Source organism: Tauraco erythrolophus, chromosome 26 (assembly GCF_009769465.1).
Source record: "Tauraco erythrolophus isolate bTauEry1 chromosome 26, bTauEry1.pri, whole genome shotgun sequence".
NCBI lineage: Eukaryota > Metazoa > Chordata > Aves > Musophagiformes > Musophagidae > Tauraco > Tauraco erythrolophus.
This window is the reverse complement of record NC_141490.1, coordinates 6,733,919-6,760,128: the sequence shown is the minus strand read 5'-3', so window position 1 is coordinate 6,760,128 and position 26,210 is coordinate 6,733,919. Positions and strand designations below refer to the sequence as shown.

Genomic DNA, 26,210 nt, shown 5'->3' with positions numbered 1-26,210 from the left:
CCCACAAGCCATTTCCCCAGGAAAACAGGACACAAACAGTGCTACAGCTGTGCTGCACTTGGACAGCTGCATTCCATAGACACTGACAATCCAGAGCAAAACGTGGTGGGGGAACACCATATCTAGTTTGGATGAGCCTCATTCACAGACAAATTTCATACAAGGAATGAGCTTTGGATTTGTTTGGGACTTTTAAAAATCCCACCAGCTTTCTGACCCCTTCTCCCACCCATTTCTCCATTTTGCTTAGTTTCTCCCTGTCATCAGCCTCTCGTAAAAGCTTCTCACTGCTTCTCCATACAGTGGAGATGACATGCAAACAGAAGTCTTGGAGATGCCTCCAAAGGAGCAGGTCCCCAAAGCTGCAAGAGCAGAGCTTAGCAGGACAAAGAGGCACAATCTGTCAGACAGGTATATTTTGCAAGTGATACTGAAAGATTCTGCCTCTACACCCAGATTTTTCCAGCTGAAGATGTCAAGAAACAAGGCAAGGCTACCTGAAGAGAATCAACAAAAGGGATAGCAAATGTGGAGAAAGGAAGCCTGGCAGGAGGACACAATCTCTGTGGCCACCACGGTTGCTCGCTGGGAAACCGTGTCTTACCTTTGGGAATTCCCAGCCGCTGTTGCTCTTTTGCGAAGCCGCTGAAGGTGGCTTTCAGTGCCTGAGACATCATTTCTTTGCTGCTGGGAGTTAATAAAGGCACATCTGCACATTCCATATCTGAAAGAAGGAGGAGAGAAAAACAGCCATAAGGACATGGGAATGGGAATGACGACAGAAGTCCTTGTAACACAGCGGGCAGTGAATTGTCAGAGAAACAGCGACCCATTTCACTTTTTTCTTCTGAAATTTTCACACCCAGCCCTACAAAACTACACCCTGCAAGTCCATCAGCAGACTTCTTAAACACGAGAAAAATAAATGTGCTTCTAGTAAGCTTGTGCTTAAAGGGCATCGACACACCATGTCTGGTAAGATAGGTGACGTGGCCCACATGGTCTCCCTCCAAGTCAACCATGAAAATTCAACAGTGATATCAAAGACCACCACAGACATCAGCCTGCTGGGCTTCATCACCCCAGCTGGCATCTGGAGCCTGGGAGATAGCTGAGCAGCTCCAGATGCCCATGAAGGTAGAGTCCTACACCAACGTGAACGAGAAAGCAGGGAGAAAAGCATCTCTGAATTACCGCTCCACCTCTGGGCATCCCAGTCCAAAGAAAAGCAAGAGGATAAAAAATTAATTAAGAATCACGGGCAATCCTGGAAAAAGTAAGTTGACAGCAGGCTGAGGCAGGATGAAGAACCAGCAGAAAACCCATTCGAGGAGGGAGGGAAAACACAGAGCTGGAAAATCCCACGTTAGCAAAGAGTTACATCACGCGCAGCCCGGAGCGACGCGATTCGGGGTGAGTCACTGAACAACGCTCAGCCACCCCCACGGGAGAGCATGGGGCCAAGCCAAGAGCTTGGAGTAAGTCCTGATGAGAAGCAAAGCTCTTCCTTTCTTTTTTCTTCTTTTTTTTTTAATTTTTCTAATTTATTTGGAAGGAGGCGGATATTTGTAGCCAAAGACTTTCATAAACAAAAGCAACCGTTAAAAAAAAAAAAAAAAACCTCCTTCATCTGAATAAAGGTTTGGCTCTTTTTCATATATTTTAAGCATTCCTGAAAAACATCGTTTGCAGAGAAGGGAAGCCTTATACAACCACTGCCTCAAACGACCAAACTTTATCGGTTTTATATGTCAATCTTCCACCTGAGGCTGGTTCAGCACTGTAGCCCACTGGAAATTTTTCAAGGAAAACCGTTCTCGGTGGAAAAACGACACCATGCACAAGTGCTTTTGGTGTTTTCATGAATGTCTGGATGTAGACATCAAAAGTCAAAGAATTCCCTGTTTTGTGGAAATCCCAGCCATCTCGGCTTACCACCACCACTCTGGGTTCATTTAAGCTCTGATTTAATAAGCCATTATACCTGGAAAATGCTGGGAGTGCTTGTTCCAAGCAACGTTGAGTGAATCCCTAATGCAACGGTGTGGCCAGGGCTGGAGACAGTGCTGCAGCCACCAAGCACGAGCAGCCCAGTGCAACGACGCTGCTTTCCAGTCTGACCCAGTCTGGAGTTCCTTCTCCACTCAAGCCCTCCACAGCCAAACTCGTAGGCATCATTTAAAGTCCAAACAACACAATATCGGGGCTTTTTTGCAAGTGGGAAGGTGTGGGTTGAGTTGATAAGTCCCCATGTGCAGCTCTGCAGCACAGGGTGAGGTTGATGCTGCAAAGCATCTCTGAAAGAAGGTAGATTTGGGTCAGATCTAAGGAAGAAATTCTTCACTTTGAGGGTGGTGAGGCACTGGAAGAAGTTGCCCAGAGAAGTTGTGGATGTCCCATGCCTGGCAGTGTTCAAGGCCAGGTTGGATGAGGCTTTGAGCAACCTGATGTAGTGGAGGGTGTCCCTGCCCATGGCAGAGGAGGTGGAACTAGGTGATCCTGAAGGTTCCTTCCAACCCAAACCATTCTATGATCTCCAAACCATCAGCTGGATGGACCAAACGCAATCCCACCGCCAAACCAAACAGAACCACTTTTCCATCTCCGTGTTTGCACCTTCCCCTTATCGTGCTCAAACAAAAGATGTCATACAAAATCACCCCCCTCCGTTTGCAGCTCTCTCTAACCTTAGTCACCAAGGCACTCAAGTCATGATTTGCACGACTCTTTGCTCAGGTAGGACTAGGAAAATCCCCGACACTGAGCCTCTCGAGACCCAATTCCTCCCCCTAACCCCCGCCAATAAATCAAGGATTCCCTGCCACAGCGGAAGCATCAGGACCTTCGAAAGCAAATAATACATTCAAAGGCTATTTAGCAAATTACACTTCATTATTTACTGGATTTGGCTGGAAAGGGCACGGAAAAAAACGAGCAGCCACCTTCGCTATCTCTGTTCTCCATCTGCTGCTTCGAGATAACACTGGGAGAAAGTGGTTGGGTGCCCCTTTCCCTTCATCCTCATGTTACATTTGAATGCTTTGCTTTCTGTGCTCTGTGGTTACTGGGACCACCCAGGAATCCGCTCCCCTCCGCCGGCTGGTTAAACTGCCGTTCGCTGCTCCCAGGCGCTATGGGAAGATGAGTCAGACTCGGGCTAAGAAAACGTTTCTAACCCCAATTTTGACACTGAATCACTCACCAAAACCTGTGCAGAGATGACCTCCTTAGGCAAAGCCACCAAGAGCAGCAGGGCAGGGTGAGGAGAGTGCAAAATGGGCTTTTTAGCTCTGCAAATATGAGTATCTACCAGTGATCCCCCCCTCTGGATTTCTCCCGCGGGATTCGCGGGGTTGGGTTTGCACATACCCACCGAATCAATTTTTCGGTAGCGGGGGGATAAGGTTTCGGTTTAGGAAGGTGAACGCTGAGCTCTGCACAAACAACATGTCAAAACAGGGAAGACTTAAAAGTGATTCCCAGGGAGAGGTCAGCGGCGAAGCAAACAGTCGATTTTCAAATTTGGAAAAAAAAAAAAAAAAAAAAAAATTAAAAAGCAAAGGGCTGGAAGAGAGTTTCTATTTAAACACCAAACCAAACCCAAATGTGCATTCCGTGCTTCGACTTCGAAATACCTTGTACTCGGCAGATTGAGGATTGAAACATCATCTTCTTTTTTCCCTGTTAGACCGTAGCTACTAGTTCAAATTTCTTCAGAAGACCAAACAGCCAAAAAGCCCCAAACCTGCTAACGCTTGCAGAAGCCTTACTTCAGTCAGCAGTGCCCCACATCTCCAGAAAAGCTCGCACGTGTAAAACAAAACGTGTTTGCAAAGCCCTGCACACGCGTTTGTGGACAAGCCTCAGTCGTGTGATCCGAGAGAGACGGGGGGGATGGACAGTTTTGAATCTAAATTCTGGTTTTGAGAGGCTGAATTGACTTAAATATCTTTTTTTGTTGTTGTTAATCCTTGCGTTTTCTTGGAGCACGGTGGGCTTCACCCGGCTCTGCCCGATGCAACTTCACTGGGTGCAGGGGAGTCACTTCCCAGGGAGGAGAATCAAGCCCTGGTGATGTCCTCCAGCACCCGCAGCCAAGTCCTTCGCCTTCGGTTTGGGATGCCGAAAGGTCAGAGCCAAGCAGAATTTCGGTGACGAAAGCAGCCTGGGCTTAGCTCCCCCCCAGGTTTCAGCTTTCACTGCCATCTGAAACCCGTTTCCAAGATTTTAATCAAATCTTGCACAAATAAAACAGCTCCTTTTGCATCCCCAAAGTACACACACGCACGTGCGCACACACACGGGCTCGGATGAAACACGTGGGAAGGAGCATCAGCCAGCACCAAACCCAGCTGTTACACCTAACAATTTGGAAATTTTGGGGGTTTAATCCAAAAAGCAAGCACAGTGGCAGGGGCCAGGGGACCACGGCGTTGCATCCCAGACCCCATTTGCTGCATCCTTTTTTTCTGACACGCGTTAAAGCCTCACTGACACGGCTGCCACGTGCACTTTGCTGCCTAAATGCCACGTCCTCCTCTCGCCGCCGCTGCGCTCACGGGGAGCTGCATTTGGTTTTCCTCCTGGGAGACCAGGCAGGGTGTTCTGGTTTGATTTGGAAAATACTAACAGGACTTGCAGCCGCTCTGGGAAATTATGTCACCAGCATCTCCAGCATCTGTAGATGATAATTCGCCCTGCACGGTGGGAAGGCAGAGGGGGACATCTATTCATCTGGCTGCAGCTTTCCAAAGCAAGGAGGGATCTGGAGGCTTCTCAAAACCAGATCCTTATTTTTCTTCCAGCTCCCTGACATTCCTGGAGACGGGGACTTTGGAAAGACAAGAGGATAATAACAACTCTGACATTGCCGAGAGCCAGCGCTGCACCCCTATATGGATTTTATGCCAAGGGGGATCTGCCCAAAACCCACCACCCGACTTGTGCTCGGTGTTGCATACATGGAGCCTGGGAGAAAACCAGGCAGCAAAGAGAGAAAGAGGCCAAGATCACCGAGTTCATCTCCCAGCCAAATTCCCACTCTGTTCTCACCAGGCTCCGCATGTATAAACTATTTCTACGCATCTGATCTTTTTAAAGGGCTACAATTTACAAACTTTAGGGATTTTGACCTTAAAACGCAAGCGACTCCGTTGCACGCCAAAGCATTAGCATCTGATTGCATAAGCGAAAGAAATAGCAGCAAAGGGGAAAAAAGATGCTCTGAGCAGGAGGATGGGAGTAAAGTCATTTTTCACCCGAGTTTCCACTCGGGGTCAATGCCTCTTTAAAGCTCCCCTCGGCCACTCACTTTTTTCCCCATCAAAAGCCCCAGTGTGTCCTTGTCTGGTCCCCGCTATTTTCCCCAGTAGCCTGCGTGTAAATGGATGTCCGGCGGGTCAGAGTGGAGCCAGCTGACCTGGCGGCCTCCTCCTGCCCTTGCTCTGATGGATGGACACCAAGGTCAGGAACCCAATGCTCTGTTGTCTCAGGTAAAAGCCCCCTCCCTGCTCAGCCACCTCGTCCTCCTCTTCCCAGGCCTGAGACTAACCCTGCAGCACGCTAATATCATGAGGATTTCAGGCCCTTTGGTGGCTTGAAAGAGGCACTGGGACGAGTTTGGGAGAAGATGCCCGTTGGTTTCAAATCAGATCATTTGCAGAGAGTCACGAAAAATCATCTCTCTGGGACTATGCATCCAAAGGCTGCATGAATTTGTGCCTGTCTCCCTCAAAAGACCTCAGTCCTTGAGCCTTCAAGCTAGCCAAGGTCCTCCTCTGAGCCCCCGTGCATGACAGCCGCCAGTGCTGCCCCACCTCGAGGTGTCCACAGTCCAGGACATCCTTCCACCACTGGATGTCTGTGATGGAGCAGGAGGAGTTTCTCAGAGGCTCTGCAAGGAGGGACGTGGGTTTGCTCCTCTTCCCACGTGCCCGTGGTGAGCCCGTGACCACCAAGCCCCAAGAGTGGCCATCTCCAGCCCACACCCAGCCCAACGCTGCCCGAGCTCGTCCCCCTGCTGCACCGAGCCCCCTCCATCCCAGCCTTCACCAGGACTAAAACTAGGGCAGAGTGAGCGATGGGGGAAGCTGAAACACAGCAGATTTCCCAACATCCCGCAGCTGGCAGGGTTCAGCAGCCGAGAAACCTTTCTCAGGATAAGAGGAGGCTGGAGAGAGGGGGGTCGGGAGCCGAGACCCTTCCCACGCTCCCCGAAGAAGCAGCCCGGGCACCGTGGAGGAACCATCTCCCCATCTCAGGTTTCCACCACCACCAGGCACCTCCGTTCCCTCCGGGACAGCTTTGCCTTTCCCAGGTGCCCCCAGCTTCTGGGAGCAGGGACACCCGGGCAAATAACCCTGGCTGAGCCCCCCTGTTATTTAGGCAGGATTAGGCAAAAAATTTGTCTGCACTTTTGAACTGTTTTCACAAGCGTTGCCTCTCACTCCCACGCAGGAAGCTGGAGAGGAGCCGGTCTGTTCCAATTAGGGCTCCTCGGACCGAAAGGGCAGCGAAATTCAAGGGGAGGGGAAAGGGAAAGCAGGGCAGAAAACTGGAAAAAAGGGAACAGAGGGAAAATCGGGAAGCAAGGATGGATGGGGAGAAGGGGTGAGCACTGGGAGAGGTGTTTGTTGGGGATGTGGGGACAGGACAGGGGGAAAGAGGCAGAAGACTGGGCAGTATGGAGGGGAGATTTGGTTCCCTTTCCTGCAGCAACTTGCCAGAGACCAGCCCTGCTCTCCTCTGCAAGGAACGGCACAAAAGGCACGGACATTTGCTATTTTAATTTAAAATAAATATATTTCTTTTGGGAAAAAAAAAAAAAAAGAAAAGAAAAAGAAGAAAAAGAAGTCTTTTTTTTCTGTCCTTCAAGCAGTGAAAAATAAATATTCTGAGATGAAAGCTGGGCTTCAAGAGAAAAACAAGAGAGGAAACCGAAAGCCCACACTGCTTAGCGCTGCAGAAAGCACAACAAAGCCGGCTTTCTTCCGGCATTCAGCAGCTTTCTTATGGAGATGTAGTGTGTCATGGGGGGTGAGCTCTTCCCCTAAATAAAGGGCCTGAAAACCGTCTTCCCTAAATGCAGATGAAAGCATTTCTTCCAAGTTTGGAGTCTTGGGCACTTAGAGCAGCACAGGGAGCGAGGAAGGGGAAAGGTGAAGACGAGGGTGAGATGTCAGGATGCTCTGCTCGGCCTTGGGCTTTGGGGTAAATTGCTTCACCCCTCTAAAACAGACACCTTTGCATGCGTGCAAGCTTGCTAGAAGAGGATCCTCAGTGGAGCCCACGAGGAGAACTGGACACAGAGCAACCAAAAGGCGAAGGAGGGTTTGTTTTGGCTCTGGGTATGTTGGAGGAACCAGGCAGCAGCACCGGCAGGTGAAAGGATGCTTCACCTGCAATCCCGATGCTATCAAAGTCACAGGCTTCGCCCTCAAGCCTGCCTGCTGTCCTCATCCAGGCTCCTTTCCACTCCCTCTCTCCCTCTCCTGGCTTTATAATGTGGGTGTTGGATGGAGATCCTGGGAAAGCGGCATCCCCTGCAGTCCCAGGAGCTCGCAGGGGAACAGCAGCCTGGTGGTCAGCTCGCTCGGTCCTCCCCGGCTTTTGAGGAGGGAAAGAAGTGCTAGAGAAACCCCCGGCCCGAAGCTAAGCAAAACCCCAGGGCTTGAGTCAAGGCTGGCTACAATTACAGGGAAGTTTCCCCATGCTCAGCCCAAACCACTCCTGCTTGGGAGTCAAAGCCTTTTCTTGCATCGCCCTTCCCGCTTTCCCAACGGAACACCACGTGAGCCAGGGCACCCCTTCTGAAGATGGGATTAGCATCTTAGCATCTCGCTTTCAGGCTTGTTTGCCTTCCATCCTTCCTTCGGAATGCTGGGAGGACACTCCCTGCCTCGTGCAAACCTACGAGACACGCTTCCCCCGCGATAATTCGCTCTAATCCCCGCTAACCGCACCACTAAAGAGCTCTAATCCCCGTGCAGAGGCACACGTGTGCTAATGGGAGCACGGGGTGGGCTCAGCAAAGCCTGTAATGGACACCCAGCCTCGACTGAAAGGAGGTCAAGTGTAAACAGCAAGTCTAGGTCATGCCCGTGGCAGCTGCCCTGCATCAATGCTCGAGCTCCGGGAGATGCTCCTTTGCAAAAACACGGCTAAAACCCGGCTCCTCGCGCCCCGAGTCCCAGCAGCGAAGCTCAAATTGCCCAACAGCAACGAGAAAAAGTAGAAAAAAAACCCCAAAACACCAAACTAACCCTGCAAAACCCCAGCGATCCCCACCGAACAAACAACTAGATACTCATTTGCTTCTTGGAATGGTGCCTGAGGTATTGGAATGGCTCACGCCTGGGACCAGAAGCCTCTTGAAATTCCTCGCTCTCTTTGGGCTGGGAGCCCTGCAAGGCCAGCCGTGCCGGCTTCACCGCCCTGGAGGTTTCCACAGCCACAAGAGCACGGCCTGAGCTCTCCCAGAGGAAACCCACAGCTGGGGTCCAGCACTCCGAGGAGGATGACAGCGGTCCAGGTTGTCCACATCCAGCACTTCCCACCATCCGCGAGAGCATCCGTTTCTTTCCAGCCAGGTTAAAAGCAGGACTTCTACGGTTCTCACCTGGGATCTCTAGCTGATGATGCCATTTCTGGCATCTTCAATGAAGAAATGATGCAACCAGAGGATTTGGCCCTGGGAGAGGATGCACCCCGATGCCCTGCCATAGGTTTACTCTGGGGTGCAAAAGCATGCATGGGATGCTACCAAGGTACCACTCTAATCACACCTGAGTAGTTCAGATTGAGCATTTCTCTACCCAAACAAGCCCTCGCTCTCTCCTCCAGACAGTAACCTCCCTCTCCTTTATCATCCAGCGATATGGACACACATTTAACGGGGATTCATCTCCAATGCCTCCAGCTGTTCGCTCCAGGGAGGACGGGGCTGCCAAACCACACGTGATAGTCTCCTAGAAAAGGGAGAGCAGAGATTTTGCAAGGCTGGGTTGAGGTTAATCAGCAGCACATTGTGCGAGGAAGACGCTGTCAGGATGGGAAGTGTGAAAACGGAAGGCTGAGACCTCTTGGCAGGGCTGTCCCCTCGCAGCAAGGATAAGGGCCAAGCAACCTTCAGCCACGTTGAGCTCTTTCATCACCCCACAAAGAGATCCCAGTCCCTCTAAGTCGGCTCAAACACACCTGAGGAACACGCCGTGCCAACACATTTTGGAAGCAGCTACTCATGAGCTTGGGGTGGTTTCACTGCGTATCCACAGCCATGTGAAATGACTCCGTGCCCAGAATGAAAAGCCCATTATTTGTGCTGCCCATCACCACGATACGACACGCTCCTGATGTAGATGGACTCCACAGATGTCCCTGCCACTGGGAGCCCACTGGTCCTAAAAAGGAGCCTCAATTTTCCTTGCCTCAGGAAGGGATTAGACATGCAGACGCTCAGCCAGATGCCTCCATTCCATCTGTCCCAAGGAATTCCCCAACCTTCACTTGATTTTCAGCCCAAGTCCTGCATGAACTGATCTCTCTGTGTCCCAGCCTTAGCCCTTGCCCCCGGGCTGAATAAATGCCACGTCATGCCAGACACGAGGGTACCACATGGCAGGACACAGTCTGAAGTGCCCTCGAGCTAGGATGATGTTCAACCCCCAAAATATCTCCCTCCACATCAAAGCCACTCTCCTCCGCTCACCAGCTCTCTCATTCATAAGCCAAGAATGTTTGTCAAAGCTGGAAGAGCTGGACCTGCTGCGGAGACGCGTTGGTGGTGTCCACACAATAAAAGTGTCCGTCAGTCACGAGTGGAAGGTGCCCCATGGATACTCCTACGGCATTTCAAGGCCAGGTTGGATGAGGCTTTGGGCAACCTGGTGTAGTGGAAGGTGTCCCCGCCCATGGCAGGAGGGGTTGGAACCGGATGATCTTTGAGGTCCCTTCCAACCCAAACCATTCTGTGATTCCATGATTCCTCAAGCCAGGATATCTCCACGTGTTGCAAAGAGCACGAAACCAGCGACGGAGCCGATGACGAAGAAGGGAGCCTCGGCAGCTCCGGGTCACCTCCCGAGCACGCACGCCGCCCCGGGGCAGCAGGGTACGGTGGGACGGGGGCGAAGCTTGCTACATCGCTCTGCAGCTGCAGATTCCTAGCGCCCATCCCACCCCCACACCTCCACAGCCTCCCCGGCCAACCCTTCCCTTCAGGGCAACGCCAACCAGCCGGCGATAAACCACGGCCGATTGCTCAACGGGAGGGTGCAAGTTGCAGCGTATCGCATCCTCCACGGATTGCAGAGGGATTGTCGCTGCTGCCTTACCCGGAGAAAGCCCTTCTTCTAATCTCAGCTTTTTGATAGCATCTTTTTTTTTTTTTTCCATACAGCAGGGAGTGTTTCGGCTCTGCCCAGGAAGCGCGGGCAGCGCTCGATGAGTAAGGCGAGTACGTGCGGAGGAGGAGAAGGAGCCCGAGAGCTTTCCCCTGTCCTCACCTGGTGACCAGCAGACCCCCATCTCACCACCCCAGCCCTTTCTGCCCAGGGACCTGCCACCACACACGAGGACTCCAGGTCTGTCCTCCCTTATCAGGCCAAGCTGTCTTTAAGTTACCGAAGGAGAAGAGGAGAGATTAGGGTATTTAGCTGCGAAATCAAACAAATAATTGCACAGGCTTTTTGCAAACAGAGCAGGGTTGGGAGGTCAGAGCGCGGCTGGTAAATCTCAGCACTGTTTGCTCCGACTAAATAATATTAGACCCAGGATAATCAATCATTTTAATCGACAAAAAAATTATTTATAACTCTTTTGAGCAAACAGGCAGCTCCACCAGCAGCTGCCAAGAGATGGCAGGTAGCGTAACGATCCACATACCTCTGATTCCCCTGCGCTAGGTATGGATTTACTTCTTTGCATCACTGGATTTGCTGCCCATGAAGACTTGCACTTGCAAGTACCTTGACACCTCCTCTCCAAAGGTATCCTTCCTCCCTCCCTGTGCCTCACAAGTACACACGACAGCTCCCTGCAGCTGAAATCCAACCTGGAGCACCTCGCAATATTCACTGTACGCTCCGAGCATCCTCCCTAGGCGAGCTGCATCCCTCAGCGCAGCATCATTTAACAGGAGGGGAGAAAGAAGCAACTAAACAGACAGGGCAAAAGATGCTCAAAGCAAAGGAGCTCCTCTCTTGGCTTTGCTGCCTGAGCCAGCTCCATCTCTTCGGTTCCCCAGGCACCTCTCAGGGTTGTGACTCCACTAATGCCACCAAACGACACCTCCGTGAGCGCCATCCGTGTCCCACGCGCTCTGCACCCGTTGCACATTGAATGTTTCCACCCACCAGCCCTGAGGCTGACATGTTTTGCACAGCAGCAGATGACCCCAGCAGCCACAAACGGGGGACGATTTTGCTGGCTGGGCTGAAAGCCATGCCAGAGAAGGTATTGGTGGGGCCAGGAGGGGACAAGGGACACAGCCATCCCCAGATGCCACCTGCTAGCCTGACACTGTTTCACCTCCCTGCCTCCTGTACCTGGAGCGTGAACCAAGCTGCTCAGTTCCTCCAGTGATGGAGGCCAGAAAGGGCCCTGGGAGAAACCTGGGAACCAAAACTCTCCAGCCCAGGTCAGAGAAAGCGTCTCAGAAACACTGGTGCCAAACCAATTTCGTTTCACTACTTCCCAGGAATGATTCTCCTGGAATTATTTATTTTTAAGCAGACAAGGAAACAAAGGCAAAGAAAAAGAGATTTTCCCCAAGCACTAAAAGAGCTGCAAAGATTAAGTCTCCTCCATCCCTCTCCTGCCTGAGTTGTGTTTCAGACATCAGGTCAGGGAGCAGCGCTGCTCTCCCAAAAAAAAAATAAAAAAGGGTGAGCACAGATTTCCCAGGTTTTGCCCTTTTTGGGCTACACTGTGCAACCTCCAGTTTATCCAGTGCTCCCATGCATGAGTGCAAGGGTTTTCCCAATCAACCCCAGGAAGGTCTTCTTTTCCAGCTCCTATTTCTAGGAAACTTCCCACCAGGAAGCGATTGGGCCAAACAAAGCCCTGGGAAGATGAAGAAGGTGGGAGTGAGCTGGGAAAGGCAGCCAAAGACGAGCTGGGCTGCCCCATCAGCTTCAGTCATCCCTATCCCAGAGCCAAGGGCCATCCAGGATGGGGATTATGTCACCTATTGGCCTCAGACTGGAGAGACTGGGGAGCAAAGGGTGGGCAGGGATAAATCAGAGCGCCTGGAGGTGCTTGGATTTGCCCAGAGGAAGCCTGAGCTTGGAAATCTCAGCGAAGGCTGGGGGGAGAGAGGCTGAGACACTCGCAGCCCTCGCATCCACCCCGAGCGCAGCATCCGGAAGCTATTAAGGAATTACAGCCTCTCTGGCCCCGAGCCTTCCCCAGCAGAAGTGCCTGGGAGCAGATGGTGAAAGGGTTGATTGAATTCGGCTGCTCAGGCCAAGAGGCTATTAGGAGGAGATGTAAATGGAGGAGGGGGTGTCATTTGGCCACTCGGGAGCTGGGAGCCCTTGCCAGGAACTCCAGGAATCCTCCATCGACCGTAACAAGCTTGGAGAAGCTTTGGCAGGGCCCTGGATGGGTGGCTGGGGGGGTGCAAGCCTCCCTGCTCCCCTCGGCAGCTCTGCCCCCAGCTCCTGCTATGTAGGGGTCGGGGTGAAACCAGTAAGTGTATGGGGAAGCAGGAGCCACAGGTTGGTTCCTCTCCCCAGGCGTCTTCATCCCAAAAGGCAGCACGGCCACCGCGGCGGACGGGCATCCTTCCAGGGAGGCAGGATGCCCGCAGAGCCCCGTGGCCCTGCGGTCACAGCCCCAGGAGCTGTGCATTCCCGAGCCTTGATCCCAGTGGTAGGAAGGAGGTACAAGAGTCACCAGCTCAGCAGCCCTGTCCACCCACGGGGCCAGGCTTCACTCCCAGAAAAAAAGCAGGTTTGCAAAGATCCTTAATTCCCAACCTGGTCTAATCCCACCCCATCCCCAGCACTGGGCATGGGAGCAGACCTCCCAAAATGCCTTCAAAAGAGGATGGGACTCAAGTGAGTCTGGATACGGAGGAGGTGAGGAAAAAAGGCTGGGGTGAGGGAGACACGTAGGACGAAAAAAGCCAACAGGCAAAAAAAAAAAGCGTAAATATGATTTGTACGTTATCCACCGTGCCAGCCCCGCTGAAGGTAACACTGGTGTCTGAGCAAAAACACTGGTAGGAGAACTGGAATCGCCGGGGGGTGAAGGAAGGTTTAAACCCCTCCCTGGGAAGTGGGGGAAGCAAGAGGAGGAATGACCCAAAAATGAACACAACACCAAGCTCTGGGCTCCCTGCCCTGGCAAGCCAGCTCCCCACACTCCTATGCCTTGAGGGTTGACAGGCACCGGCTCCGGGGCCCCCACATCACCCCCATCCCTGAATCCATCCCTCTTTTTCCAAGGAAAAAAGGTCCAATGAGTTCCCCCTGGCTGGCTGCTCCGGATCCCCGAGGTTGGGAAATCGGGAGCCTCGTCAGGGCTCTGCCGGAGGGGCGGGCACGGAGTGCTTGCTCCGTGACCGTACGGGGATCTTTTCGGAGCAATCTTTTCCGAGACAAGTCATGAGATTATTTCTTGCCTGGAATTTGCTCCCGCGGCTCCCATCGGTCCCGGACTGCTGAGTCAAGAGACCGCCAGGGCTGTGCCCTCCGGATGAGTAAATAAATTGCCACGGGGAGTGGTGGGGTGGCTCAGGGAAGGGGGGGGGCTGGCGCCCCGGCGGGGCGCGGGATGAAAGGAGGGAGGGGATCCGATGACTCCTGGAGCCTTCGGATGTGCAGCCCGGCTTGGCAGCCGGCTTCGCTTCTGCTTCCCAACGCACGGAATTAGTCACCGGATTAGCAAGCGCAGTTACGCACGCTGGCGCGCAGCTGTTTAAAGGCACATTATCCCTCCCCTTTGCTTTTCTTCTTTTTCTCTAGGCTTTTTTCCTCCCCTCCTTCTTCCTTTTTTTTTTTTTTCTAATTTATTTTCCTTTTTTTTTTTTTTAAAGCCAAACTCCGGCTTTCAATGAGTCCTTGGCACCGACAGCCAGCAAAACTCCTGGGGATGCCAAGGAAGAGGTGGCCCTTGATGATAGCCTGAAGATGCCAAATGGCTTGGGCTAGCAGCGAGAAGGCTGGTCCAGCCCAGGACCCCCTCCTCCCTCCTCGTCCTGTTGATGTTACGCCAGTCCAACGGGCAGCCAGGTCACTCTATAGGATCCATATGGCCCCGGCTGCTCGGGGCTCGGCTGTTTGAAAGCAGGAGTCATCCAGCTCGGAGGCAAAACAGGCGCACGGCCGGGGCCTTTCAAGTCGCAAGCGTTAGAGCCAGCTTCAAATCTGGAGCCGCTTAAAGGGATGGAAACTGGTCCCAGTGACTAACCACCCCGCCAGGCCACGGCTACCGTGACAGCTCCGAAACCCCACGGCTGAGGCTGGAAAGTGAAACTTTCCCAGCGTCGCGGCGGCACCAGGCTTCCCAGAACCGGGGACAGCCCTCTGACATCAAGCCCAAATTAATTCCTTCGTGTCCCTTCGAAAGGAGACGGGTCTGGGAAACGTCACGGGGTCAGGGTATGGGATGAGGAGCCACGATGTTGCTGCCGACCCACCGGACTCATCTGCTGCCTGAGGCTGATGCTGGGGATTGATTAAATGAGTTTTTCCTCACTTCTGGCTGCAAACAAGGAGGAATTGCATTTACTGACCTCACGAAGCAGTTTGGGAGGGATGGAGTGTTCGGTAACACGCCTTGAGCATTTGAAAAGAGAAAGCACTTGGCCTCGCGTTTTAAAACCGCTTCTAACAAAAATGTGCTAAAAAAAAAAAAAAAAAGACCCAAATTTCACGTATTCCACTACATCTTTTTTTAATTTTCCAGTGGAAAAAGCCAGGAATACTCAGCTTTTGCAAGTTGTTTCTTCTGACGGTTCAGGTTTCGGTAAACAATTTCTCAAAATGAAAAGGTAAAAAAAAAAAAAACAAACCACCTTGCTGCTTCCAGAACACTGACCAAAATTAAGTGGTTTTGCACAAACACATGCAGACACCTACGAAAAAAAAACTTTCATGTGGGTCAAAAAGCCACATTTTGATTATTGTGATAGATGGTTCTGACGAGGTGGGGGGGTGAAGCAACAGAAAACAAACCCCAAAGAGCTTCTCAGTGTCTGGCTCCAGTTTCTGGGGTCTGCTGGTTGCAACATCAGTGGCAGCTTTCTCTTAGTCAGCACTTTTCATCCAGAGACCTCCAAGCACATCCCAGGAGAGGCAGCATCCCAGTGGAAATCCCAGGCCAAGACTCCAGTCAACCCGAGGACACGCAACCCTCATCCTGCTGTGCAAGACACTTGGTTCTTGGAGGGATGCAGGGCTGAGATGTTCGCCTTCCCCCCCCAGTCCAGCTCCCAGCCCAAATCAGAGTCAATCAGTGCATCCAAACTGGAAATCTTGAGAGGCAGATGGGTCCTGGCCAGCCTGGTGCTGTGGAGGAGCCAGAGAGGTGCAGAGGCTTAACGCAGATCATAAGAAAACCCAAATACTGCAAGTAGAGGGAGACCTGGAGCACACGGCTAGGCATGCTCCCACGTCCCTGCTGCAGTGTAATGGGGGCACCGTGCCTCAGTTTCCCCTAAAACCAGGTCTCATGGAGCCTTTCTTCAACATCTTTTAGGGTCAGAGGCCCCAAAAGCATGCTGCATTTTAAAAAAAAAGCAAAGCCCCACTGGCTGGCTTCTCCTGTGCTCCCCACCAGCCATCTGAAGAATGCCTTGGAATCACGTCAAATATTTGAAATGAGATGGGGGGGGAGAGGGGGCACGGGGAGGGGAGCGCGGGGGGAACCGCTCGGCTTTTGACTCAGTGTCTGGCTTCTTTCATCAAACCCACATTCCTCCTCATGCCATCACCCTCCGGGAAAGTGCGACAACGTACATAATCCATGTGGAGCCAATTTAAAATCCCCTCCGTGTAAGAAAATGCATTTCGTTCATTAACAAGCTCTGAACACTTCGCTGGGGTTAGGAGCCGGCCTGCAGCTCCACAGCCACCCCAACAACATGGTCTTCAGCAAGGAAGGGGTCCTACGCCTGCCTGGGGCACAGCCACATCCTCCAGGAAAGCAATTCCCCCCTGCAAACCCACCCAGGGTGCTGGGGGATGCTGAGCAGGCACGGCTCAGTCCACCAGACACTTGTCCCAGTCCGAGTACCACTAGGGTTTTCTACATCAGCCACCTGAGCTGGAGGTATCTGTCTCTTCTGGCTTCACAGAAAAGGTTTAACGGGAGCAAAAAAAGCCAGAAAGCAAGGAATTGCTGAAGTAGGGGATTGCTGCTGTGGCCAGCACCAGCCAGGAGATGATGAGGATGGGAATTACAGCCCCAGACAGAGCCCTGCGACTTTGCACATCCCAATCCACAACGGGGGCTGCTGCCAATAGCCGAGGGCTCACGGCGACCTCTGATCTTCAGCTCTCATTCCCAAACCAGACAGAACCTCAGAAACAAGGGGATTTTCCTCTCTGGGAAAGAAAGTTGCTATTCCTTCCCTTGTATTTGTAATATTTTTCTGGCGGGTTATATTTATCCACAGGCTGCCTGGCTACAGGAACCAGACGCGGGACCGAACGGCATCCCAGGTTCTCGCAAACAACGGGTGCACGGAGCAGGGCGCTGGACCAAGGGAGCTAGGCATCATCATCAACAGCAATTCCAGGCACCCCAAAAAGGTGTGCGTGGGCAGCAAGACCAGGGGAGACGATGGGGAAAAAAATAAAAATGTGTCTCTTGCCCAGTCCTGCACGTACAGATATTGCCCCGCTGACTTGATGCTGTTCGCGGGACAGAAGAGCAATCCAGGGCTCAGATTTTTGCCGGTTGAGCGGAAAAAAAAAACAACACCTCAAGACAAAAACGTGCAGTTTCATCTCACAGGTCAGAAAGAGGCGAGCAACGGTGGAGAACTCTGGGTTTGCCCCCCCCATCCAGGGCTAAATAAGCCCTGTTCTGAGCCCTGCACCGTGCTCAACAGGGGACCAGAAGAACCCAGAGCACTTTTGAAGACGCCAAGAGCTTCGCCTCCATCTCAACACACGCAGCCTTGCAGAAGCTCAGGCTTTGCATGCAAACATTTGCAGCCTGTTAACGTTACACGCTTTCAGATCCGGCGGGTGTCTACAATCTAGATGCGAAGGCTGAGCCTTCTAACCAAATTACAAACTGAAACCACCCTGATTTTCGGTTAGTTGGGTTTTTTTCTTTAATTTGCCAGCCTCTCTGGACCAGACATCGAAGTGGGTATCTCCACCCCAGGACCTGAGTCCCTCCCGTGTTCAAGATGTTCAGGCAGGTAAAGCGACTTGTAAATTTACACATTTTCACATAATTATCACCAAAGCCTGCAGCAGTCACAGGCACAAATCCTCAAACCTGGAGACACTGAGATGGACAGAAGAGAGCAGATCTCTAGGCTGGATGAGCAGAGTCATACAGCAGGACTGAACTCAGCTTTCCAAGGGTCACCTCCGCATCCCAGACCACTTAGAGACCTGTTATCTCTGGAACCATCTCCCAATTTTGTGATCAGTAGGACTCAAGTGGGCTCCCCCCCTCAAATTCCACTGCACCTGGGAAAAATGTAGGAGCTTGTAAGAGAATCAATAAATATTTATTGTTTAACCAGCAGTATTTTGACTGGAGATGTAAGCATGGCCCCATGCCAGGGAAACCAGAGCCTTCTTGGCCAGCACTGCAAACAAATTTTTTTCTGTATCTAGCTGGAAGATTATAAACTACACAATGAAGGGGAAAAAAGAAAAAAAAAAAGAAACACAGGCAGCAAGCAGCTTAGTCACGGAAGAGGAACAAAAGAGTTGAGATGCATAACTATGTCGTGGGTTAAAAAAAAAAAGGGGGGACACAGGCCCGATTTTTGGCTGTGAGAGTGAGACAACTGTACAGTTTGTATCAGCTACAAATTTGTCCCACCAGCTTCTGCAGCGATGAGGCTTTACGCTGGATCAGAGCACATATCCCTGGCTTCAGTGGAGCTACACTGGTTTGGACAAGCTGCAAACTGGTCCGTGACTCACAGCCAAGAAGTAAACCTGGGGAGTCAGGTCTCAACCTGGAGGCACAATCCTGCACCCATAAGGAAGATCCTGGCTTCCGTGAGGATCCCCCCAACCTCACAGTGTCAGTCCATGGTTCCAGGGGCATTTTAATGCTGAAGTAAGGCAGATCATCTCCTTCTTCACTTCGATCAGTCCTCTGGCACCATCCCACCAAGCACTGGTCTTCCCCTGAGCAAATTTTGTAAGCCTGGAAGATGCCAGCAACTCCATCCTTTAGACCCATTCCAGGGACAGCAATGACACTTGCTCTCCTAAGCCACGTAATTTGCTCGCCTTGTGCCCATGCGAGGACCAGCTGAGAGTGTGAAGAGGAAAAGACCCTCTTTCCTTGTCTGGGACAACTCCATCTGGATTTGTTCCTTTCTTCCCCAAAATCCCAGCTGATACGGCTACCACAACTGAAAACATCCATGTGGGATGACAGATCTGCAAGTTTACATCCCTAAACCGTATTCAGACAAAAGCCTGGTCTTACTCACACCTAACTCTTCCCGGAGTATCTGAGATGTATTTAACCTCACCAAAAGAGCCTCTGGTGAAGAACACCAAACAACCCACCATTTTTGCCTCCAGCACCAAACTATGGTCCCGAGGTCCAGCCACAGGACAACCTTTGCACCCTAAATCCGGTCCCTGCTCCCGCCCCAGCTCAGCCACGCAGCCGGGATCCATTCAGGGGGGATGCAGTCACTGCTTTTTCACTCAAAAGCCTGGTTTTCCTGCTAAAACTCGGCATGCCACAGTCCTGCTGGACATTCCCACACGCTTCCAGCTACTTGCTGCCTGCCAGCAATCTGCCATGGATTTGGGAGAGCGGGATGGCATACAACGCGCTCGTCAGCTCGCTTTGGAGAGCTTGAGTGCAGCATTCCAGCATGAGACTCTTATCCCTTCATTTTCTAAGGCCTATCAAAGCATGGCACGCTGTAATTACATGGCAAATTAGCGGCCACTTCATGTAACAACATTGTAATTACGCAGTTGTTACATGCTTTGGGGAGTTTATGGTGAAAAAAGTGGAAGGAATGGGGCTTTGGTCCTTTTTCCTGGAAATCTCACTCCCTGTACCCAGGTTAAAATCGCTGTAGTCAGGGATGCACTTTAGTTGGTGTATCCCTGAAGGAAAGGTCTATGGAGTCGCCCTCTTCCTCACTCTTTTCACAGCTTTATCCTTTAGGTAGACAGAAGTTGACACTAAAAAAGCTGGAGCTGGTGGCAGCCAGACACAGACAGTCCCCTCCCTCCTGGGAAACTATCATTCCCTAATCCTAACTGGATACCACAGTAATGGGCATTTTGTAAGTGCATAGGAAGATAATTGCTCTTTTTCAGCTCAAATTCTCACCTCCTCCACAGGCAATCAGCATCGAAAACACCAGAGGAGCCCCAAGCCCTCAACTTATTAGAGTCTCACCCTTGTTGGCCGATGATTCATGCCCACATGGAGCAACCCACAGCCAAAGCCAAGCTCTTCTTCCCACCTTTGCTGTTCAGGCAGAAGCTAAAGCATTCAGAAAGATGCTGGATGCAATTCTCCACATCCCTGAAATCACCTTTCGGTGCTTGTTTCCTTTCCTCAGGCTTTGTTGGGCTTCCAGGCAAACGCTCGGGCATTTTGTGGGCATGCTGCCCGTCCCGGTGAGGACAGGTGATGCTCTTCCAGTACAACTGATGCAGACGAAGGGACAGGGGACATCTCAAAGCTGAGAGGGAAACGCTGGCGTTCCACTGCTGTGTTTCATCCTGCCATGCAAAACTGTGACCACACAAGCCACCAACAAGATCGATCTCTTAACAGCAGCAGGGAAACTGAGTCACCCAGAGGCTGAGACAGCTGTAGGGACCAACCTGGAGTCTGAGTGCTGTGCAAGGATAACCACAGAATGGTGTGGGTTGGAAAGGACCTCAAAGATCTTCTAGTTCCAACCCCACTGCCATGGGCAGGGACACCCTCCACTACACCAGGTTGCTCAAAGCCTCATCCAGCCTGGCCTTGAACACTTCCAGGGATGGGGCAGCCACAGCTTCTCTGGGCAACCTGTTCCAGTGCCTCACCACCCTCAGTGTAAAAAATTTCTTCCTTAGATCTAATTGAAATCTCCCCTCTTTCAGTTTAAAGCCATTACCCCTTGTCTCATCACTATACAACGCAGGATCAAACCTTCCTTTTTGGAAGAGGAGATGTTCCAAGGCCCTGTGTGCCACTCTCTTATCCCCAACCGGCTCAGCAAATTGAACAGGCTGATCCTGCTGTGAATCTATCCTGGACGCATACGACCTGGGAGCAAAGATGTGGCTGGAAACTTGCCCTCCCTAGACAAGACAGAGGGAAGGGTGACAGATCCCACCCTAAGACCGTAATGAAGATGCATTCAGACTCATAAAGCACTTTGCCATTTCCCTGCGGTGAGGTCCTGCGGAGGAGGGTGTGCATTTGCCAGAAGACTGGCTTTAAAAAGGGAGTTTAAAAACTTAAAAACTCCCTTATTTGCCTGCGTTGAAAGTGAAAGCAAAGGAGAAAAAGGAAAGATTGCCCTGGCCATGGGAAGGGGAAGAGGCCTGATTCGGGCAGGTCCTGCATCCAAGCAGGCGTAGAAGCAAGCTGTCCTCTTCCCTGTCCCCTGCAGCAACAACAGCAGGAGAAATCTTGCTTCAGCCCTGACCCCACCGTTGTCTCAAAAGCTAAACAGAGGGAAAAGCTCTTGCCAGATAAAAATACACCCCTGGGATGCCACCCACGCACAGGCCAATGGAAACAACGCGTCTGTCTCCCAGCTGTCCTTAGGGTACGCATGGGAAGCACCGAAACGCGCAGGGGACGGAAGGCAGGCAGGATTGCAGGATTTCTACGCTGCATGTGCACGGACCGATTCCCCTTTCCACGCCAGGCAGGAGAAAATCCACCACTGCACCCGAAATATCCCTCCAGAGAAGGGAAGCAAAGAGGGAGTGGATGCAGGAGGACGGGGAGCTCAGCATCTCTGCCTCACCTGGGATGCTCAGCATCACCATCTGCCACTCCAGCCCTTCTCCAGTACCTTGTGTGCTTCAGCGACAGCAGCTTCATTAGCAAGAAATGTCGTTATCTCTCAGTACTTGGGAGTCCCAGTTACAGACTGTCAGCTTCCAGCAAGGGTTGGGGAGCTGCTTTTAACTCTGACCACAGAGAGCAAACAGAGCTTCGAAGAACTGGAGGAAATGAATTGATTTGCAGAGGGCAGCGTTTACCCATCGCGAGGTCAAGTTCCCGTTCGGGTTGATTTTTGCACGGTTTGGGTTTTTAACTGCCTGAAAAAAAGCTGGTAAACTAAGTCCCACCAACCCACTGGTGGATCAGTCATACATCTGCAATCACAACTGACGTTCCCATCTACTCTATCAGATCTTTATCATGAAAACCCGCACGCGTACAACTTGCATACGAAAGGAGAAGCCCACCACCGTGGTTTTTTGGCTCCTGACCTACTCGTCTCACTCACACGTTCTCGCTGGCAACAGCGAGGGGGGGTTAAATTTGGCTTTGGAAGCTTCGTACAACTTCACATCCCTTTCAGGTTATTTTTAGACCCTTTGGACACACTACAAATCCCATCTAACTTTTACAGGGAGAGGCTGCCTGCACGTGTGGGTTGGAAGCGGGTTTTATTTCGGGGGAGTGAGAGGGGGACGGTACCCTGTGGCCAATGCATCTCTGCAGTTTTATGGGGCATCAAGCACCTGGCACATTAAACATCTCGTGCAACTGAAAACCTCTGTCTGTAACGACTCTCCTTGCATATGGTTAACCCTATGGATACCGTGAAGCGAATCTGCTTTGCTGCTTACTGGCACGTAAAGGAACAAGGGGGTGGACTCCTTCTCTGCGAGGCCGATGCCCATTTTGAAAAGAAGGGCAACGAGGCACATTTGGTGGCAGATTAACTGAGACCAAGGGCTGAACGAGCCACTGGGGAGCAGTGAAGTCCTCAGACAGGTCCAAACCAGGCAGGAGCACAGAAAAGTTATGTCCCCTACACAGGGTATTGCTGGATCCCAGAAACATAAGCTAGCAGCATCCCTACTCCTTCTCTCAACGTCAATCCGACCAAGCAAGAAAGCTTCAGCATTCTCTAAAAAGTTAAGAGGGGAAACAAGGTTAAGCCAGCTAATTGACAACATTGACCTTTTTGGCTCACAGCATTCGAGCAGCCACCAAAACAGAAGCGAGTGCAGCTGAAGTCGATAGGGAGTCAGCTCTTTTTTACCTTTTTGGTTGTGTTTTTTTGTTGGGTTTTTTTTTTTTTTTTTTTTTTTCAGAGCCCTTCCTGCCAAAGTTTAAACTTTGGGTCAACTCTAAAAATTGCTTGCTGACATAAGCTGCAAAAGAGCTCGCACAGAGAGAAGAAAATGAACTTGAGGCAGCGTGAAACACCGAGTCCTCTCTTTGGCACAAGGTAATTACACTGAGCCGCTGCTCAAACACCCAAACAACGCAGACTCTCACCCATGCCAGGCAGAGGTGTAAATTTAAACAGCACTTTGGTCTGAACTGGAAAACAAACAAACCCCACGTCCTCCGAGCCCTGCCCCAATGGGCCAGGTGTTTTTTCCTATCCTGTTTTCTTCCCCTGCAAGCAGGGGAACGAAGCGCAGGAATGAGTCTCCGGGAAATGTTCTTTTAACCAAAGCTTTAGGAAATAGGCACCAACAGGTCCTCAGCTCCACCAGAGCCTCTCGTTCAATCTGCATAGGTGCTTTGGAAAATCAGCCTCGGCCTTGGTGTCAGAGGAATTAAACTCCGAAATAGCTACAACCAGAGTCTGGGTCCTCTCATGGTGCAGGTAGAGCGTGGAGATGGATCACGCAAAAGACACTCTCACCGCATCGGACACCACGTAGCCCATGGGTGGCAGATCCCCCAGGCTTGTGCTGACTTACTGGAGCTCTCTGCAGACAAGCTGATCCTACACCAGCATCTCTTTTAAACCTGAGCACCCAGCCCTGCGCTGCTCCGGCCCCCCTTGCACTCCAGCAGTCAGCTGTCATTTTATTTCCCATATGCAGCCCGAAATCATATTGCCTGGCAGGAGCTGAGCCCCTTTTCTAGGTTTCCTAGAAACTTGCTAACTGGCAAAGAAATGCACAACTCTCTCTCCAATTTGATTTTCTTCAGCATTCCGGCGCTGCACAAAATCCAGCAAACCTCCACTTCAGCACAGCGGGAATTACAGCAGGGAGAGGCAAAGCAACAGGACTCATTGCACCCTTTCTTGTACCCAAAAAGAGAAGGTTTTTTTTCCCTTCAGGCCCTGGAAGCCCCATCCTCTACCTCGACTGAACAAGGCAGAAGTCACTTGAGAGTCTGGGGTCAGCAGGCAGTCAGACGACAACAGGACGTGAACAACAGCCTTTATTATGGTAAAGGCTCAACTATTAGCGTTAACCACAGCCAGCAGCAGCTAAACTTTTCACTACAAAAAAAAAAAACAAACACACAAACCACCAAAAAACCCGCATGCCTCGATTCAGTAACGTTGCTATATTCCCTGATAGATAGCTCCTGCACCCTTCTCCAGCTCCGGGGGTGGGAGGAATCAAAGCAGCGGGCTTTCCTGGTTTAAACGTGGTAAATCCAGAGGAGGCACCGCTGGAGTTTTGTTCCTCAAATACCAGGAGTGCTTGGACCACACAAGACATTTCTAGAGAGGGATGGGGGGGGGGGGGGCGTGGGGGACGGTGACGGGACCGTACATCCCAGATACGGAGCTTGTGCAGAACTGCCAGCCCCAGCGTGGCTCACCCACTCGGGAAAAGGTGGCGATGTCCAGGGGAACTCATAAAAACCAACCAAAAAATCCCATCCGAGCGCATCTCTCCTGCCTCCCAGCCGGAGGTGCTTGTCTACATCCCCGCAAGGATGCCAGAAGCATGAGAAAAGGAGGCTGGGGGGGGGGGCGGCGGGCTGTTTTTTAAGGGGGTTTGGGGGGGAGTAGGGGGAGGTGGAAAATCTTCCAAGTGCTGGGAAAGCAAGTTCGCCTTTTCCCCGCCGTCCTGCGGGGCAGCGCCGGGCCGGGCGGCAGAGCCAGGGCGGCGCCGCTCCGCTGCAACTTGGCGGGTGCGTTCCACCTCCCCTTCCCAAAGACAACCCCTCTTCCCCTCCCTCCCCCCAAAAAAAAAACCAATCCAGCCCTCACCAGGCAGATATTTCCCCACCGCCCTCGCTGCGAAAAAAGGGGGAGAAGGGATCCCGAGGGCTCCCCGGCGAGGAGGGGACGGGGAGGAGCGGGCAGGGCGCTTACCGGGGGACGGGAAGAGCTCGAGGTCCACCTTCTCCGTCTTGATGATGGTCAGGTCCACCGCCGCCTTCATGGCTGGGGCAGCGCCGCGGGGGCGTCGCGCCGGGACCGGGGGGCGGCGGCGGCGGCGGCGGCGGCTGCTGAGCCCCGCCGTGCGCGGAGCGGGGCGCCCGGGGCAGCGGCGGCGGGGCGCCTGCCTGCCTGCCTGCCTCCTCCTCCTCTTCCTCCTTCTCCTTCTCTTCCTCCTCCTCTCTCCTTCCTTCCGCGCTCCCTCGTTCCTCTGTCCTGCTCCGCTCCGCTCCTCCGCCGCCCCTTCCGCGCTCTCTCGCCGCCGCTCCGCCTCGCCCGGCCCCCGCCGCCGCCCCGGCCCGGCCCGAGAAGCCGAGGGGAGGGCGCTGGGCCGGCCCCGAGCGCTGACAGCGCGGGGAGGGACCCGTTTGCCCCCGCCCCGGAGGGCGGCTCCGGCGCCGCGGGGAGCGGAGCCGCCGCTGCCCCCCCGGGTACGGCGGAGCGGCGCGGTCCGGGGAGGCGAGAAGTCCGGGGAGGGGGATGAGGGATGCGGGGTGATGGGGGCGGTGCGGGGTGATGGGGGATACGGGGTGATGGAGGGGGTCTGAGCTCAGCCAGCACAAAGTTGGATACTGCTGCACCTCCGCCGCGACCTCTGCTCACGTCCCAACCCCAAAACACGGAGGGAAAAAAAGGGAATTGGGGGTTTAGCACGGGAAAACGCTGCTGGCGGGGGCTGGAGCCGCGGCAGCCTGCCCAAAACTGATGTTTCTTGAAACCGGGCCAGTTGCCTTCACCCGGCCTGTCTCGACACGAACCGCCGCCTTCACGCTCGCATCACCCCTTCACGCTCGCATCACTGACCCGCTCCCACCCACGAGAGCACCCGAATGTGTGGCATGGTCAGGGCACAGGGTGTGAGCACAGGCACGCTCAAGTCGTGTGGCCAGGGGCCTTCTTTGAACAGGTGGGAGGCCAAAAAGTTTTGGGAATTGACAGGATAAAAAGCATCTTAAAGATGCAAGATGAGTGTCATGCCAGCATGGCATGAAGTTAACAGAAGAATATCGTTTTTCACGTGAAATATGCTTTATTGTGTTTGAGTAACACAAACTTCAGACCACAAACGGCAGAGCAGAAGGGAGATTATGACTCACAGATGTCAATTTACCGGTACAAGTGTTTTTTTTTTAAAAAAAAAAAAAGTCATTAGCAACCAGCTCTTGTGGTTCTCTCACTCTGAAAGTCTTAACAGTCCCTGACATGCTGGTAGAGACCGGGCTGCTCTGATCAAAGATGGGCTCAAATGAACATCCCGGCTGTAACGGGGGGAAGAGGGCAGAGACATGAGTCAGGCTCTGGGGTTCAAGGCTACCTGCTAACCCATAGGATGAACCAGGGTCCTGCTGGTGAACACCACCGAAACCCCCAAACGCACTGAAAGACGAGCTGCAGATGCAAACGTTACGGCTCAGGATTATTTCTAGCTTCTTCAGCGCTGCCTTTCTCAGTCACCTAAGGCATATTTATAGAAGGAAAGTTCCTGTAACTAAAAGAAGCTGCGAGGTGCCGGGGCCAGAAGTTGAGAGCCTGATTCTGGCTCACACGAGCGGGCGGTTTTACCAAGGCAGATAGCTCGAGACGCAGCCAGCAGGAAGTTGGAGAGCTAGCAAAGCAGAGCAGCCAGTTAGCTCCAGCTGAAAGTTCATCTTTTGGGTGCCTCACATCTCCAGTTTACAGGCAATCATCCTCCCAATTCACTTGC

General features: G+C 52.4%; 1 protein-coding gene across 5 annotated transcripts in view; it reads right to left on the bottom strand.

Annotated features, from left to right (window-relative positions):
- The window catches only part of ETS1 (ETS proto-oncogene 1, transcription factor), a 65,588-nt gene that overhangs the window by 19,289 nt on the left and 20,089 nt on the right, over nucleotides 1-26,210 (bottom strand). For 2 of the 5 annotated variants that reach the window (XM_086626836.1, XM_086626837.1), the window contains exons 1-2: nucleotides 24,440-24,509; nucleotides 605-724 (exon numbers count right to left, since the gene is read on the bottom strand). In XM_086626836.1, the coding sequence (XP_086482962.1) occupies nucleotides 605-724; nucleotides 24,440-24,509 (190 nt within the window). Of the gene's footprint in view, nucleotides 1-604; nucleotides 725-24,439; nucleotides 24,510-26,210 lie in introns of those variants that run through there. The other 3 variants (XM_086626838.1, XM_086626835.1, XM_086626839.1) reach the window with 2 other exon arrangements.